The sequence below is a fragment of the Thermobia domestica genome, chromosome 6, assembly GCF_964235325.1.
Source record: "Thermobia domestica chromosome 6, izTheDome1.hap1.1, whole genome shotgun sequence".
NCBI classification, from domain to species: domain Eukaryota; kingdom Metazoa; phylum Arthropoda; class Insecta; order Zygentoma; family Lepismatidae; genus Thermobia; species Thermobia domestica.
The window spans coordinates 38,183,272-38,196,296 of record NC_137459.1 but is presented as its reverse complement, the minus strand read 5'-3'; the positions used below and the strand labels follow the sequence as shown (position 1 = coordinate 38,196,296).

Here is a 13,025-nt window from a genome sequence, read left to right as displayed (position 1 = left end):
GAGCCTACAAGTGAGAAAGTACCTTGATACTGAATTTCCTGGCCGTTGGATAGGCCATGATGGGCCAATTAGGTGGTCTCCACGCTCTCCTGATGTTATCCTCCTGGACTTCTTCGTGTGGGGGTATGTGAGAGACCTTGTATATTCTGGTGAAAAGATGCGTAACCTTGGTGAGCTGAAGAACAGTATTAGGAATGCGATTGCTTCAGTAACACCTCAGACATTACAGAATACGTGGAGAGAGATTGAGTTTAGGTTAGATATTGTGAGAGTTACAAATGGAGCTCACGTGAAGTTACACTGAGTTAGAATGACTTGTAAGTAAAGAACAAATAAACTTTTTGAATTCTCCTTTAAAATGCATGTTTTTCTTCTTCTGTATCTCTGACCATATCAAAACTACACACTTTTAAAAAACGTGAGTCCCATTCCGGACACTCTGTATTTTTTTCTTTCCTATCGTCGCTGAAAAGTATAAAGGGCAAACACTAGCGATGTTAATATTATTCGAATATTTATTATTTCAATAATTATTCTGCTTTTTAAAAAAATGATGAATTACTCAAATATTAACAGCAATCGTACACACCCTGTTGTGCTGCCTTTATCGCTGGTCTAGTGATCAGGGCGCGCTCCTTTTCTGCACGAGGTCCCGGATTCGAATCTTGGCGGAAGAGCACTGAAATCTGAACGTATTAATCGTTCGGATTTCACTTTAAAATTGAAGTCACCGTCTCATAGAGCATCGGTGCTGAAAATGGTCAGTAAACTTCAAACACACACACTACAACCATATTATGTTCTTTTGACAAACTTCGGGAAGCACTACTCAATTGAGATATAGTGTTCGGTACCGTACAGAAAATGGCACTCTCTGTACGTCATAGAGAATATATTAAAATTAAGAAATTTATCTTTATGTTACTGACTAAACATTACGTGAAATGTGTGTGTACACACCTTTTTCTTCTGACAGCAAGTATCACTATTGACATTACATTTTAATAATTATTATCATTATGCGTATTGTTTTATAGGATTGCATTATAAATCTGGAAGATGACGACGTGCAACACCTAAGAAAGCACATATCTACGAACAGTCTTATTCAGAAAATCCTGACCATTCATCTCGCTTTAACAGGTCGTATCCTTACAAGCGTATATTACGAGGGCTGTTCAGAAAGTAAGAGATGTTTTGGCCTATCGCGGCAACGGGCGGGGCTAGAGTCGTCGTGTTGGTGTAAGAACGTTGCCACACTTAGTACGCATTTAGCTGTGGTAGCGTGAGGACTGTGGCATTCTTACTGTGTTTTCTGTGACGTGTTACAACGTGCGCTGCAATAGAAAATCCCGTCTCTTGTAAGGTTCGCTCTGTGATTAGGTTTAGTTGTCAAAAAACCACAAGCCAAATCCACTGCCAACTGTGTGGAGTGTACGGGCATGGATGTGTTTTTTTTTTTTTTTTTTCACGACAACGCACGTCCATACACGACCAAGAGTACCCGATAGCTCTTGGATGGTTTCGGATGGGAGGTGTTCGACCACCACCATACAACCCGGATTTGGCGCCGAGCGACTACCACATCTTCCCAGCAATGAAAACATAGCTCGGTACACAACGCTTTGATACTGACGTCGAACTGCATGCCAGTGTAAACCAGTGGTTGAAATCGTAGGCGGAAGATTTATACCGCGACGGTATTGAAAAACTTGTGCCACAGTGTGATAAGTGTCTTAATTTGCAAGGCAATTATGTGAAAAAATAGCTTAAGAACGTATCTTTCAAATGTATATAATACAATTTGGTTTGTTCATTCTGTTACTTTATTATTTCAAAACGTCTTAGTTTCTGGACAACCCTCGTACATTTTCCGTTTGCTTAAAATACAGATTCTAAACAGCGAAAGATTCACATTTGTCTAAGTTACTTCCTCTTATTGATACGAACACATTTTTTTTTTTTTTTTTTTTTAAGAAGTGGGTAGCCAGAATTTTTTGAACAATACTGTACATTACTTTTACATATTAATGTCAGTCCCTATAAAGCTTCGTCACTGTTGGATACAGAAATGCCAAACTGAAACGTTCGTTTCTAGAGACAATTAATTATATGCGTCATTCTGGAAGCCTAACATCATTCGGCTATTCACATCACATTTTTTCTTGTGAGAACTGCGCATCGAGCAAACGACAGGAAGTACAAATAGAGTAGCGTAACTGCTTACCTTCGTATACACCACTTTCAAGCAAATTTCCACTTCTTTCTAACGCCATAAACTCTTCAGGAGTAAGGAAAGTGTAATCAACGCCGTTGACTTCTCCCTCACGGGGTACTCGAGTAGTAACTGGAACTGTTCGAAGGTACAGGTTATCTCGAATGGTGTTCTGTAGATCATGATCAACAGATCCTTTCTGGAACCTAGTGTTTAGGAACTGCCGCAAGTCTTTTGTGATCGTCCCTGAAAAGAGAAGTTGCAATTATAATAATAATTTAAAAAATGGTGTGAAAAATTGGCATTAAATTAATATTTCTGTACATCACATTAACATTTAAAAGGATTTTTAGGGATTTAGATTCCAGTGCCGTAACTAGGGGGAAAAACTATGCTTGTGGCCCGGTGCTGGACTGGGAGGGCGGAAATGGGGCAATATTTGGGGCAGCGTTTTGGGAGGGGGCGCTAAGGCGAGTTCTTGCCCCAGGCCTGCCAGCTATTGGGTCTCTGCCTGCTTTTAAAACTATGTCGGTGCAAATGAACAATACTCATATGTGTGCTTTATATACTAGTTAAATCTGTACACTGTAAATTATATACAATAGTTATTATTTTGATATGGGCATCTTATTGTAACAACAAGTGTATCAAATTTTAAGTTTTTATTCCAATTCTAACTACCTAAACTTTAGATTATTACAGGTCAAAAAAATCCCATTTAAATGTCATGAGGAATTTCGTCATCCCACTTTTGATCTAAAAACTAAAAATATTCACTTTTGACATTTTTTCTGAGTTTGTCCCGGAAGGCTACTATCATCAGAAATTTCATCATTCTAATCCTGCCAAAAGTGTCTAAATATTTTGGGGTGTAGAACATGTCTCGTATAACCCAATTCCATGTACCTAAAACATGAGATTATAGGTAAAAAAAAAAAAAAAAAAAAAAAAAATAACATAGAGACTTTCTTCATCCTCATTTAGACCCCCTTAAGGATATTTACTTTTGGCAATTTTCCTGTGGGTTAGTCCAGGAAAGATATTATCATGCCAATTTCAACTTTCCACGTCAACCGGAAGTACCCTTATTTTATGTCTGTCAGTTCATAGTTACATACATACAGTTACATATAGTTATACATATAGTTAAGATAGGATTAGGATTGCAACCTCAATCCCCTTTTCTCCCTTTCTAAGTCTAATATAAGAAAAACATTTAATTATTTTAAATGAAAAGTCCAAATATCAAATTTCATGCGTCTATATTATAAAACTGCAAACCTAATTTGCTCCATACCATGTCCAATTTCCAAACACCCTTCCCTTAATGGTACCTTGAGTCACAAATCCAATCCACTGCAAAAATTTCTTCTTCTTTTTTAATAACTTAATCAGTTTGACCTAAGCGTTAATCAGCCTCCGTCAGGGCTGCTGGTTTTATGTTTCCCTCCACAAATCCACTGATTTTCATCTTTTTTTAAAAAAAATAAAAATAAAAAAGCTAAAAGAATCTGAAACGTCCTAAATGCTAACAGACAATGGCAGCGATTGAAGCTAATACGTAACATCAACCCAATTATATTTCATTTTATGTGACGTAGGCAGCAACTTTTGTTAATGCTTTCGGTGTTATTCTTTCATAACTAAGGAATAATATTCTAAACGTTTACGTATGGGCTTCATTACACTAGTTTTGCGCGAAACACTCATTAAATTAAAATTTTCGGTCAAGGTGAAAAAGTCCATTTTAAAAGATTACTATTATTTCTATTCCGAACAGCGTTTCTGTTTCCTTATCTTGAATAAATAATCTCCACAGTCTACATTCTTGTGTGTGGAATGCTATTCCTCACCTGTTAAAAGTATGTTTAAGCAATGACTCATATCCATACATTTCCTTTTAATCATCGCTGAGAGTCAACAAACAGTCTGTACTCATGATAAATTTTACGAGTTTTATATTGTGCAAAAATCCGCAAAGAAACTAAGTTAATTTATTAGTCATTTGTACTTCCGATGCAAAATTAACACATAGGTGAGAAAGAAATTTCAAGGGGGTAGTCAACCAGTGTATTAACTTTTTCTGGTTAACAAGTGATGGGATTAGCGATATGCTGACCACACATCTTTCAAACTAGTGGCTGCAGACAACTTCGGCACTTTTGCGACATCGTGCCAAAGAAGTTTCATTTATATTTCCTCCAAGTTCTGTTTTTGCGCCCCTAATTCCTAATATGAACCTTAAAATCGAATCGGTAATGAAAGCGATCACAAGACCAAGAAATCTGAACGAAAGTAGTGAAGAATGTAGGACGAAATTTAATACTGAGTGTGATTTTGGCGTGAAAGACCCGGGTTCGCTTCCCGGCGGAAGCTCATGTAGTTCGGGGGTCTAGGAAATTTCGGTGTACGGAAAACTCGGTGTGAGGAAATTTAGGTGTAAGGTAGATTCGGTGTAATACATATTGAATATTACCACTTACGATAATTTACGACACTTCATATTGTGAAAACGAAAACCATAAAATGTAACGAATAAAATGTTTTTTCCTATTTCAAGAAAAGCAAATTTATTTTTTTGCCTTCAGTCCACTACCTTTTGAAATGAAATGAAATCTTTACGTCCCACGCTTATGTCGGGTAGGTTGAAGGAGACGGTGAAGATGAGTAATGAATGAAATGGTGGAATGAAGAAAGTGGGAGGAAACGGGAGAACCCTGACGAAACCCACGCACACGGTGTTTGTCCACCACAAAGTTCACTTGGCGGGGGCTGAGATCGAACCCAGAACCCCAAGCACCAAAGGTGAACGCTCTACACTGAGCCACCGTGGCCCCTTCACTACCTCTTGTATGTCTTTCGCGGGGAATTACTATAAACTACTTTTCATCACACAATGAAGCTGACACTTATTGTCAGAAATAAAACAATTATAAGTTCAGAGAATAGTTATAGGAACAACTAAAAACACCTTTCCTATTGTAAATCATAAACATATACAAGGTGATTCTTTTAAAACTCACGGATTTCATTTGGGTCTAGAATTTCTAACTGAAGTCCGATTTTCATGCTCTTTGTAGCAAATGAACAAGGAACGTTGGGATCAGTGGTGTAGCACACTTTTGCGCCCCCCCTGCAAAGTATAGAGAAGGGGCCCTAGTTGTAAAGCCGATAGAAGTAAGGTTGAGGTTCTACTTCTTTAAATCTTTATTCATCGCAAGACTTTGGGGTCCCCTATACCTCGGGGCTCCCCGCACTGCGGGGGTTGCGGGGGCAGCTGCTACCCCACTGGTTGGGAGATTTATGGAACTATGTTCACTGGTTTAGATTCATTTGGGGTAATATCGGCCACGCCTCTAGAAAAAGAGCAAATATTCGCCACTGTATCGAATTGGAATCAGGTGAGGTGCGGTGTGGAGATTTGAGTTTCTTCGTTAGATGGCAACCTCGCGACGGTCAATAAGAAACAAGAAACTGGGCCGTTGTATTGAAAATTATGCTTTGCTACTGTATCAATATGATCAGGACACAGTTACAATAATGTACTCTTTGGAGCAACCTGATTTTATCGTTAAAAAGTTTTTGGAGAACGGGATCTGTTGTTGCTACGCAAAGGGCATTTATACGCAGCTTTGGCTCACGTTCTGCCCCAGACAGGAACATAATATGGTCGTAAGTGAATAAATTGCAGGAAACAGGATAGCTTCTGAGGAAGACAGGGAAGCATAGGACCTCGCTGGCGGATGTTGTGAAAGATGTCAGGTACCGACTCTAAGTCACCCAAGAAATCTCTATTCAACATGTGATTTCGCTTCAAATATCCAATATCTCATTCGAACTGTAACGCACAATGGCGAATATTTGCTGTTTTTCCTGCGGCCTGTTCTATATTACCTCGGATGAATATAAACCAGTAAACATAGTCCCATAAATATCCCAACCCTCCTTGATGATTTGCAGCAAACCGCATGAAAATCTGACTTCAGTTAGAAATTCTAGAGCCAAATGAAATCCATGAGTTTTTAAAGAATCACTCTGTATATACATATGTAAGATGCAAAAATATATTGATCAAAAAAGTCTTAGTGGAAAGGGCAATATAAAGCAGGATGGTTTTATCAGATAATAGTTGTACAAATAGTTGACTTCTCCTCCAATCAGACACTTTAGTTTGTTTGCCTTAAGGTAGGTATCTGATTGGAGGACTTTGAGGACTAAAGTGTCTGATTGGAGGACAAATTTCTCGTCATGTAAGGGCCATAAAATCTTAAAATCCCTCAAAATCTAGAATTCCAATAATTTCAGGAACACAATTCAATATAAAGCAATATAAAGTAGACAGTAAACAGTAAAAATGATAGTATACAGTAAAAGTACGTTCTACACAAAATTTGAACTTCAAACTAATACACTCATTTATCCTCAAAGTTGAGTTTTTAATAAATCCTACGGTCTACTTCAGTTTGAACTTAAAACTAATACGCTCATTTATCGTCAAAGTTGAGTACGGCCTACTACAACGAATCTTTCTTTACACCTAACATTCCCCACACCGAGTTTTCCGTACACCGAATTTTCTTACAGCGAAATTTCCTACACTGAATTTTCCTGCTCCCGTAGTTCGGATCCCACGTTAAGCTGTAGGTTCACGTCTCATATAGCCTCGCTGCTAAAAAAAAGGGACACTAAAATGGAAATCAAATCAATATTCAAAAGGTGAAAATTAACATTGATTGAAAAAAAGGAAATATATCATGCCAATTACAGCAACTGAATAAAAATAAATAGACAAATAGTTTAGGATGCCTAGATATTATTAATGACATTATGAAAGAAAAAAATACAGATACGAATGGCAATTGAAGCATTTGGGAAAAAGGGGAGTATTTTATGGCACACTTGAAACTTTCAAAGATTAATCAAATGATTTGTTAATTAGATTGATTGATTTATATGTATGTACTTTGCCAGCAGCGATGCCATATAGGACGAGATCTACAGCTTAACGCGGAATCTGAACTACTCTAATACGACCCATGCCATCCCATCGGGAACGGAACATAGGATCTCGCGTCCAAAAGGTGCGCGGCTTAGACAATGCTCAAGGAAGAACTTCCTTCTGGCCGTATGGTTAGTGAACTGGCCTTCGGAGCGGGAGTTCAATAGGTTCCTCTCATCATAGCCTCGATGCTGAAAGAGAAGCTAAACTCCAATTCAGCCAAGCAAGTGCAACAGCGAGGAGGGCATCCAATGTTTTGAGAACTATGACAAACATGGAAACTAAAGAGCGATAAAAACTCAGTTGAGCATTCAAAACATGGGTATGAAGAAGAATGGTGAAAATGTCAGTAAAAATGGGAAAGATAAAGGCAATATTGCAAACAGTGACGAAAAATTGATTTGAACATTACGAAAAATTGTTATTTCAGGGGTACGGTAAAAGAGATACGCGAAAAAGTTAGAGGAAACTGCTGAAGTCTGCAAATTAAATAAACTGTGAAAGCAATTTTTCATCACGCTGAAAGAAATGAATGAAGTATTTAGTTTAATATTCCACCATTATGCACCGAGGCTAAAGGAGACGGTGATGATGAGAAACGAATGATATGGTAACATGAAGGAAATGGGAGGAAACGAAAGAACTTCGAGAAAACCCACGTGCATGGTGTCTGTACACCACGAAGTTCACTTGGCGCCAGCTGGGGTCGAACCAGGGATCCCACGCACGAGAGGTGAACGCTCTACCGCTGAGCCACCGCGGCCCTTTCGTTACGCTGAAAATGCTACAGTAGAAGTGTAATGCATTGAGGCTTCTCAATTTGAAACAAGTGACCGAATCAGTAATGGCACAATACATACGATTATTATTATTATTATTATTATTATTATTATTATTATTATTATTATTACAGTTAACACCCAAACTCACGAGCTAAGTGACTGAGCGCGATCCGAGCCACGTTGAGATTAGTGAGCGAAGATCTACAAGAATAGTTAAGCCGAGCAAGTGTGAACCCAATTTAGAAAAATAATCCATTAGCAGCAAGAACACCGATATCACTATGTTTCGTCGTAGTCCAGAAATCTCTAACGGTTGAACAAATTTACAATCTTACGTATTTACTGCATTATCTCATCGCAGTTGAGGCTTGGTAGACAAAAGCATGCTTGGAATGTTTTAGATGCCAACGGTTTGCTCATGGGCAGACCAATTGATTCGCCACTCCACGGTGTGTCAAAAACCATTTAAAACATAGCTTTGCCCAAAGATCCACCCAAAAGTCTGGCTGTCTTTGCAAACTATAGAGGGGATTAACCGCGCCCAACTTTCAAGGATGTCGGATTTTTCGAGTAGTTTCCGGGTTTACTTCTCGTCGTCTCGTCTCGAATTTATACTTCTCGTCTCGTGGTCAGCACCACCACTCATTGGCAGAGCTTTCCACTACTCTCCGAATCTTCAGAGTAAACTCTCGTGCCATTTCCGAAGTCTTTTATTTCTACCAAATTTATTATTATTATTTTTTAATATCTAGAACCAAATGCAGTATTAAAGTTTGGAGAACAGATGAAGTACTATAAATATGTGCAATGGACGAACATGTTATTTTTCTACTGAAAATGTAAATGATCAGGTTATGACGACAAAGTTATTCTGCTGCTGATGTCAAAAACTCAATCTGGAGTCTAGACTCTTTTGCTTAGCAAGCAGACATGTACTACATCTGCCCATCAGAGAATCAGTTATTGGTGTGTTCAAGAGTATTTCCGTATTACAAAACGATGACTAGAGACTGTGCCGACAAGTATCTCTACAAACTAAAAGCACCAGAAACTGTCTAAATATATTCATTCACATGAAAAGCTTTCAAGGTAGTGTCAGCATCAGACTTTTTGCTATTTTTCTTTCTCAATGATACACCGGAAATTCCACACTGCTGAAGCACAGCGAAGGAGAGGGCTGCTACACGACGCAAATGTAAATACGGATTTCAAACTGATTACCAGAAGTGCATAATCACACTTTCACTTTTTACCATTAATTGTATTCGGTCCCGTGTATACACATCCACAAACATACGTATCACAACGAAGAAAGACAGAAAGAGAAAAAAGTAAGATTCATTTACAATTTTCGCACCGGCTTTTCAGCATGTTCCATTCAACCCGGGAAAGATTGCGTTACAAGAAACTTTCTCTTGTGGCTACGGAAACTTCTGCACAAGGAAAGTGAATCCTTGTACACACTGGAAAAAATTTTGCTAGCATTCACAGATCACTCTGCCACTGTTCATTTCCTTACTGATGCCGTAACTTTGGAAAACATTCATTCATTTTCTTTCTTTCTTTCTTTCTTGCTTCTGTAAGAGGTGCGAATATTAACACGTGAAACTTCCAGAAAACATCTTCCTAGCCTAGTGATGGGCAAACTACGGTCCGCAGGCCAGAGGTTGGAATGTGAAAATTATATTTGACCAGTGACATGTTTTCTAATATGAATAATGAAACCACTGGCTGCCATTATTGTTTTTAATAAATTATATTGGGCGGCCTAAAATATTTTCTTCCTTCTATGGCTCCCTCCTAAAATGTTTGCCCATCACTTCCATAACATCAGGGCTCGCTCTAACATACGTCCAACACGTGCATTTGCACAGGGAGGCAAAATATGTCACAACTATATTATTTAAAATAAATATTTCTTGTTGGAAACAGACTGCATGTTGCTGGTAGTTAAATTTACTAAACTGACTTTCTACTTGAATACTACATTCATAAATCATGTTCAGGTCGCATTAATTTAAGGTCACATGGACAGTGCTAAAGAAAATGGTCAGATAAATCCCAACACGAATTGCTTGATTGTTGTCAAATACAAAAAAAAAAAAAAAACTCAATTCTCGAATAGTAGCCAACACCTGTTCTATTTAGTTAGTTATCACAGTTTTGAGATGAAAATAAGTCTTGTCTTTGTCACAAACAAGTATCTTATCATTGATGGTGGAAACAAGTTTAACAGACATAGAAGAAAAATCAAGAAATTCAGATAAAAGGGTTAGTTGTACTGGAATTGCAAACTGATATATTGAGATTGAAGCTCGTTACTGAATTCTATAAAAAGGATTACCATCTTTACTCTGCAGGTATGTTTGCTTTATATTTCACTAACACAATCGAGTATTATTTAAAGAAAAACAGACACAACGAGATTGTATTTGTAGTGTTTAGGCCCTTCTAAGTGCAAGTGCACTTTTCTTCCCCTTCGTTGTTCATGATGAGGTAACATACTTAAAATAGTGGCTTTTAAGATTTGTTCTTTCTGAAGAAAGAGGGCGGCAAGTTATGGCATTGCACTGGGCGACAACTTCTTAGGGCTGACCCTCCCTAATCTATAAAAAACACTAAAACCCATTGATGAAATTAATTGATTAACTTATCACCAAATTTCTGAAACCACTGGGTCTAGATACTTGAAATTTCACATACAGATGTTCCCTTTTAACCCTATCTGTACACACGACCACAAAGTTTTATGAAATATATCCCTTACGAAGGTAAAGGTAAGTTGAAAATTTTCTCGCTCTTCGCTTGAACTCTAAAACCATTCAGCGTAAGAACTTAAAATTTTACACAAAAGTTTTCCGTAAACCCTAGACAGTGAACACTACGTAGATTTGCGAAATTCAACCGCTCAAGTGGGGAAAAAGAGGTTTAGAATCTTCCTGCAAATTCACCAGATCTCCAAGCAATTTGACCTAGGAAGCTGACATTTTGTATAAATTACGGATGGCTAATTCCTGATTTTTTTACTTTCAAGAATCCGGAAAGTAAAATCGGAAAAATTCCGAATTTCGGAAAAGTTCCAGAATTCGGAAAATGTCCAGATTTCGGAAACAAAACAACAACAACTTGTATAATATACTGTTTTATTATAACAAATACAAAATAAATTAACACTATAGAGGCATTAATATCTTCATTAGAGGAGTCTTTTTTATTAGTGCTGTGTACACAAAATACAATTCAAAAAAGCTTTTATGTTAATTTATATTGCATGATTGAACTTACATAAAAATGTCATGTAAGAATACAGATACTTACATATAGAATTGTTAGAAAATATAGTATAGTACATTATGTTAGAAAAAAATTGCGTGCAATTTTCAACGAACTTAAATAGTTCATTACTGAAGTCTCTATGTCTGTCTGTTATTCGCGATTTTTTCAATTTTGAACCCTCCATTCGATAGAGCATCAAAAACTATCTGAGAAAGTGATTCAATTTTTTGCATCACTCTTACCGTTCCCGAGATATTGCCCCAACACTGGCCGATTTCCAGAGATTTAAGGAGATCTCAGAAACCATAAGTTACAGAGAGATTATATTGGTGTTGATCAATACCTTAAGAGGATGGTGAACATTTTGGTACCAAATAGTAACCAGCGGTCACTGACCAACTGGCCACACCATTCCCCAGATATTGGGTAAAAAAAAATTCGAATTTCGGAAGATTTTAAGGAGCCATATCTCGGGAACTGTAAGTCACAGGGAGATAATATTTTGCGAATTTTTGCGAGAAAGAAGAAGGTACGGATGAAAATATTTACTTTTACATCTAGGAACAATCACAGTTATCCTTCCCGCTCCACCTCTCCATTCTTTTTTAGTTCGTTCTGGCAATGCTCTTGGACCATTCTCAACTGGTTTTATTATACGAACTATTAATGGATCAAGGGAAAATAAGGAAAGTTGAAACTTATTGAAATTCAATGTGAACATAAATAGATTACGCACTTATGGAAAAATAGGTTTGGTTTTGCAGCAAATTGTACTTCATTTGTCACGTCATTTGGTAAAAGTATTGTGATATACAGGGTGGTCCAATTTCGTTTACCTAGTTGTGGTGTTGGCAACACCGCCGAGAAATGGGAGAGTGAAATGCCTTTCAGCCGTTAGCAGGTGGCTTTGGATTCAGTTGACAATGGAGTGTTGGCCGGTACAGAAGCGCATGTTTTGTTTGGAACAATTTATAAAGCAGGAGTCCACTGTTCTCGTACAACAAGCATTCAGACATGAGTTTGGTGACGAGAAAAGACGAGGAAAGGTTCCATCAGGGAAAACCATACGCAGGTGGGTGTCACAGTGGCGCACTAGTGGTAATGTGGGTGACAAAATACACAAACGTAAGAAAACAGTTCGTACACCTGAAAACATCGCACGTGTGCGGGAGTCAATTCTTGTCAGTCCAAAACGTTCAGCACGACGACATTCCCTTACATTGAATCTTCCTCGAAGCAGTGTTGGTCGAATGTTACGAAATGATTTGAAGTTTCACCCATACAAAATGAGGGTGGTGCAGGAATTATCAGAGTCAGATAAAAGAATGCGAGTGCAGTGTTGCCAAGCCATGTTTCGTGGAAAAGTGATATCCAGATTTGGGGATATTCCATGGCCTCCCAGATCCCCGGACTTAACTGCCCCTGACTTTTTCTTGTGGGGGCATTTAAAGGACAGATTGTTTAGACATCGGTTGCATACACTGGAGGAAATGAAACACAGAATTCAGGAGGAAATATCCACCATCACTCCAGATATCTCACACAGAGTAATGGCTAGCTTCTGTGAACGTCTGTCCCTTTGCATACAGAAAGGTGGAGGACACTTAGATGATATGATGTTCAAAAAATAACACCTCATCTAAAAATCCAACTGAGAGTTGCAATTATTGATAGACATTACATTCATGTGTCTATGTAACTCTGTGTTTTATTTCAACATAAAATAGGGAAACCGAAAATGGACCACCCTGTA

General features: G+C 37.9%; 1 protein-coding gene across 13 annotated transcripts in view; it reads right to left on the bottom strand.

Annotated features, from left to right (window-relative positions):
• Magi (membrane associated guanylate kinase, WW and PDZ domain containing protein magi) overlaps positions 1-13,025 on the bottom strand; it is a 265,392-nt gene that overhangs the window by 74,421 nt on the left and 177,946 nt on the right. For all 13 annotated transcript variants that reach the window (XR_014131817.1, XR_014131818.1, XM_081761536.1 and 10 more), the window contains exon 2: positions 2,228-2,461. Coding sequence is in view for 11 of the 13 variants with exons in the window: in XM_081761535.1 (XP_081617661.1) it covers positions 2,228-2,461 (234 nt within the window). In the remaining 2 variants the exon portion in view is untranslated. The remainder of the gene's footprint in view (positions 1-2,227; positions 2,462-13,025) is intronic.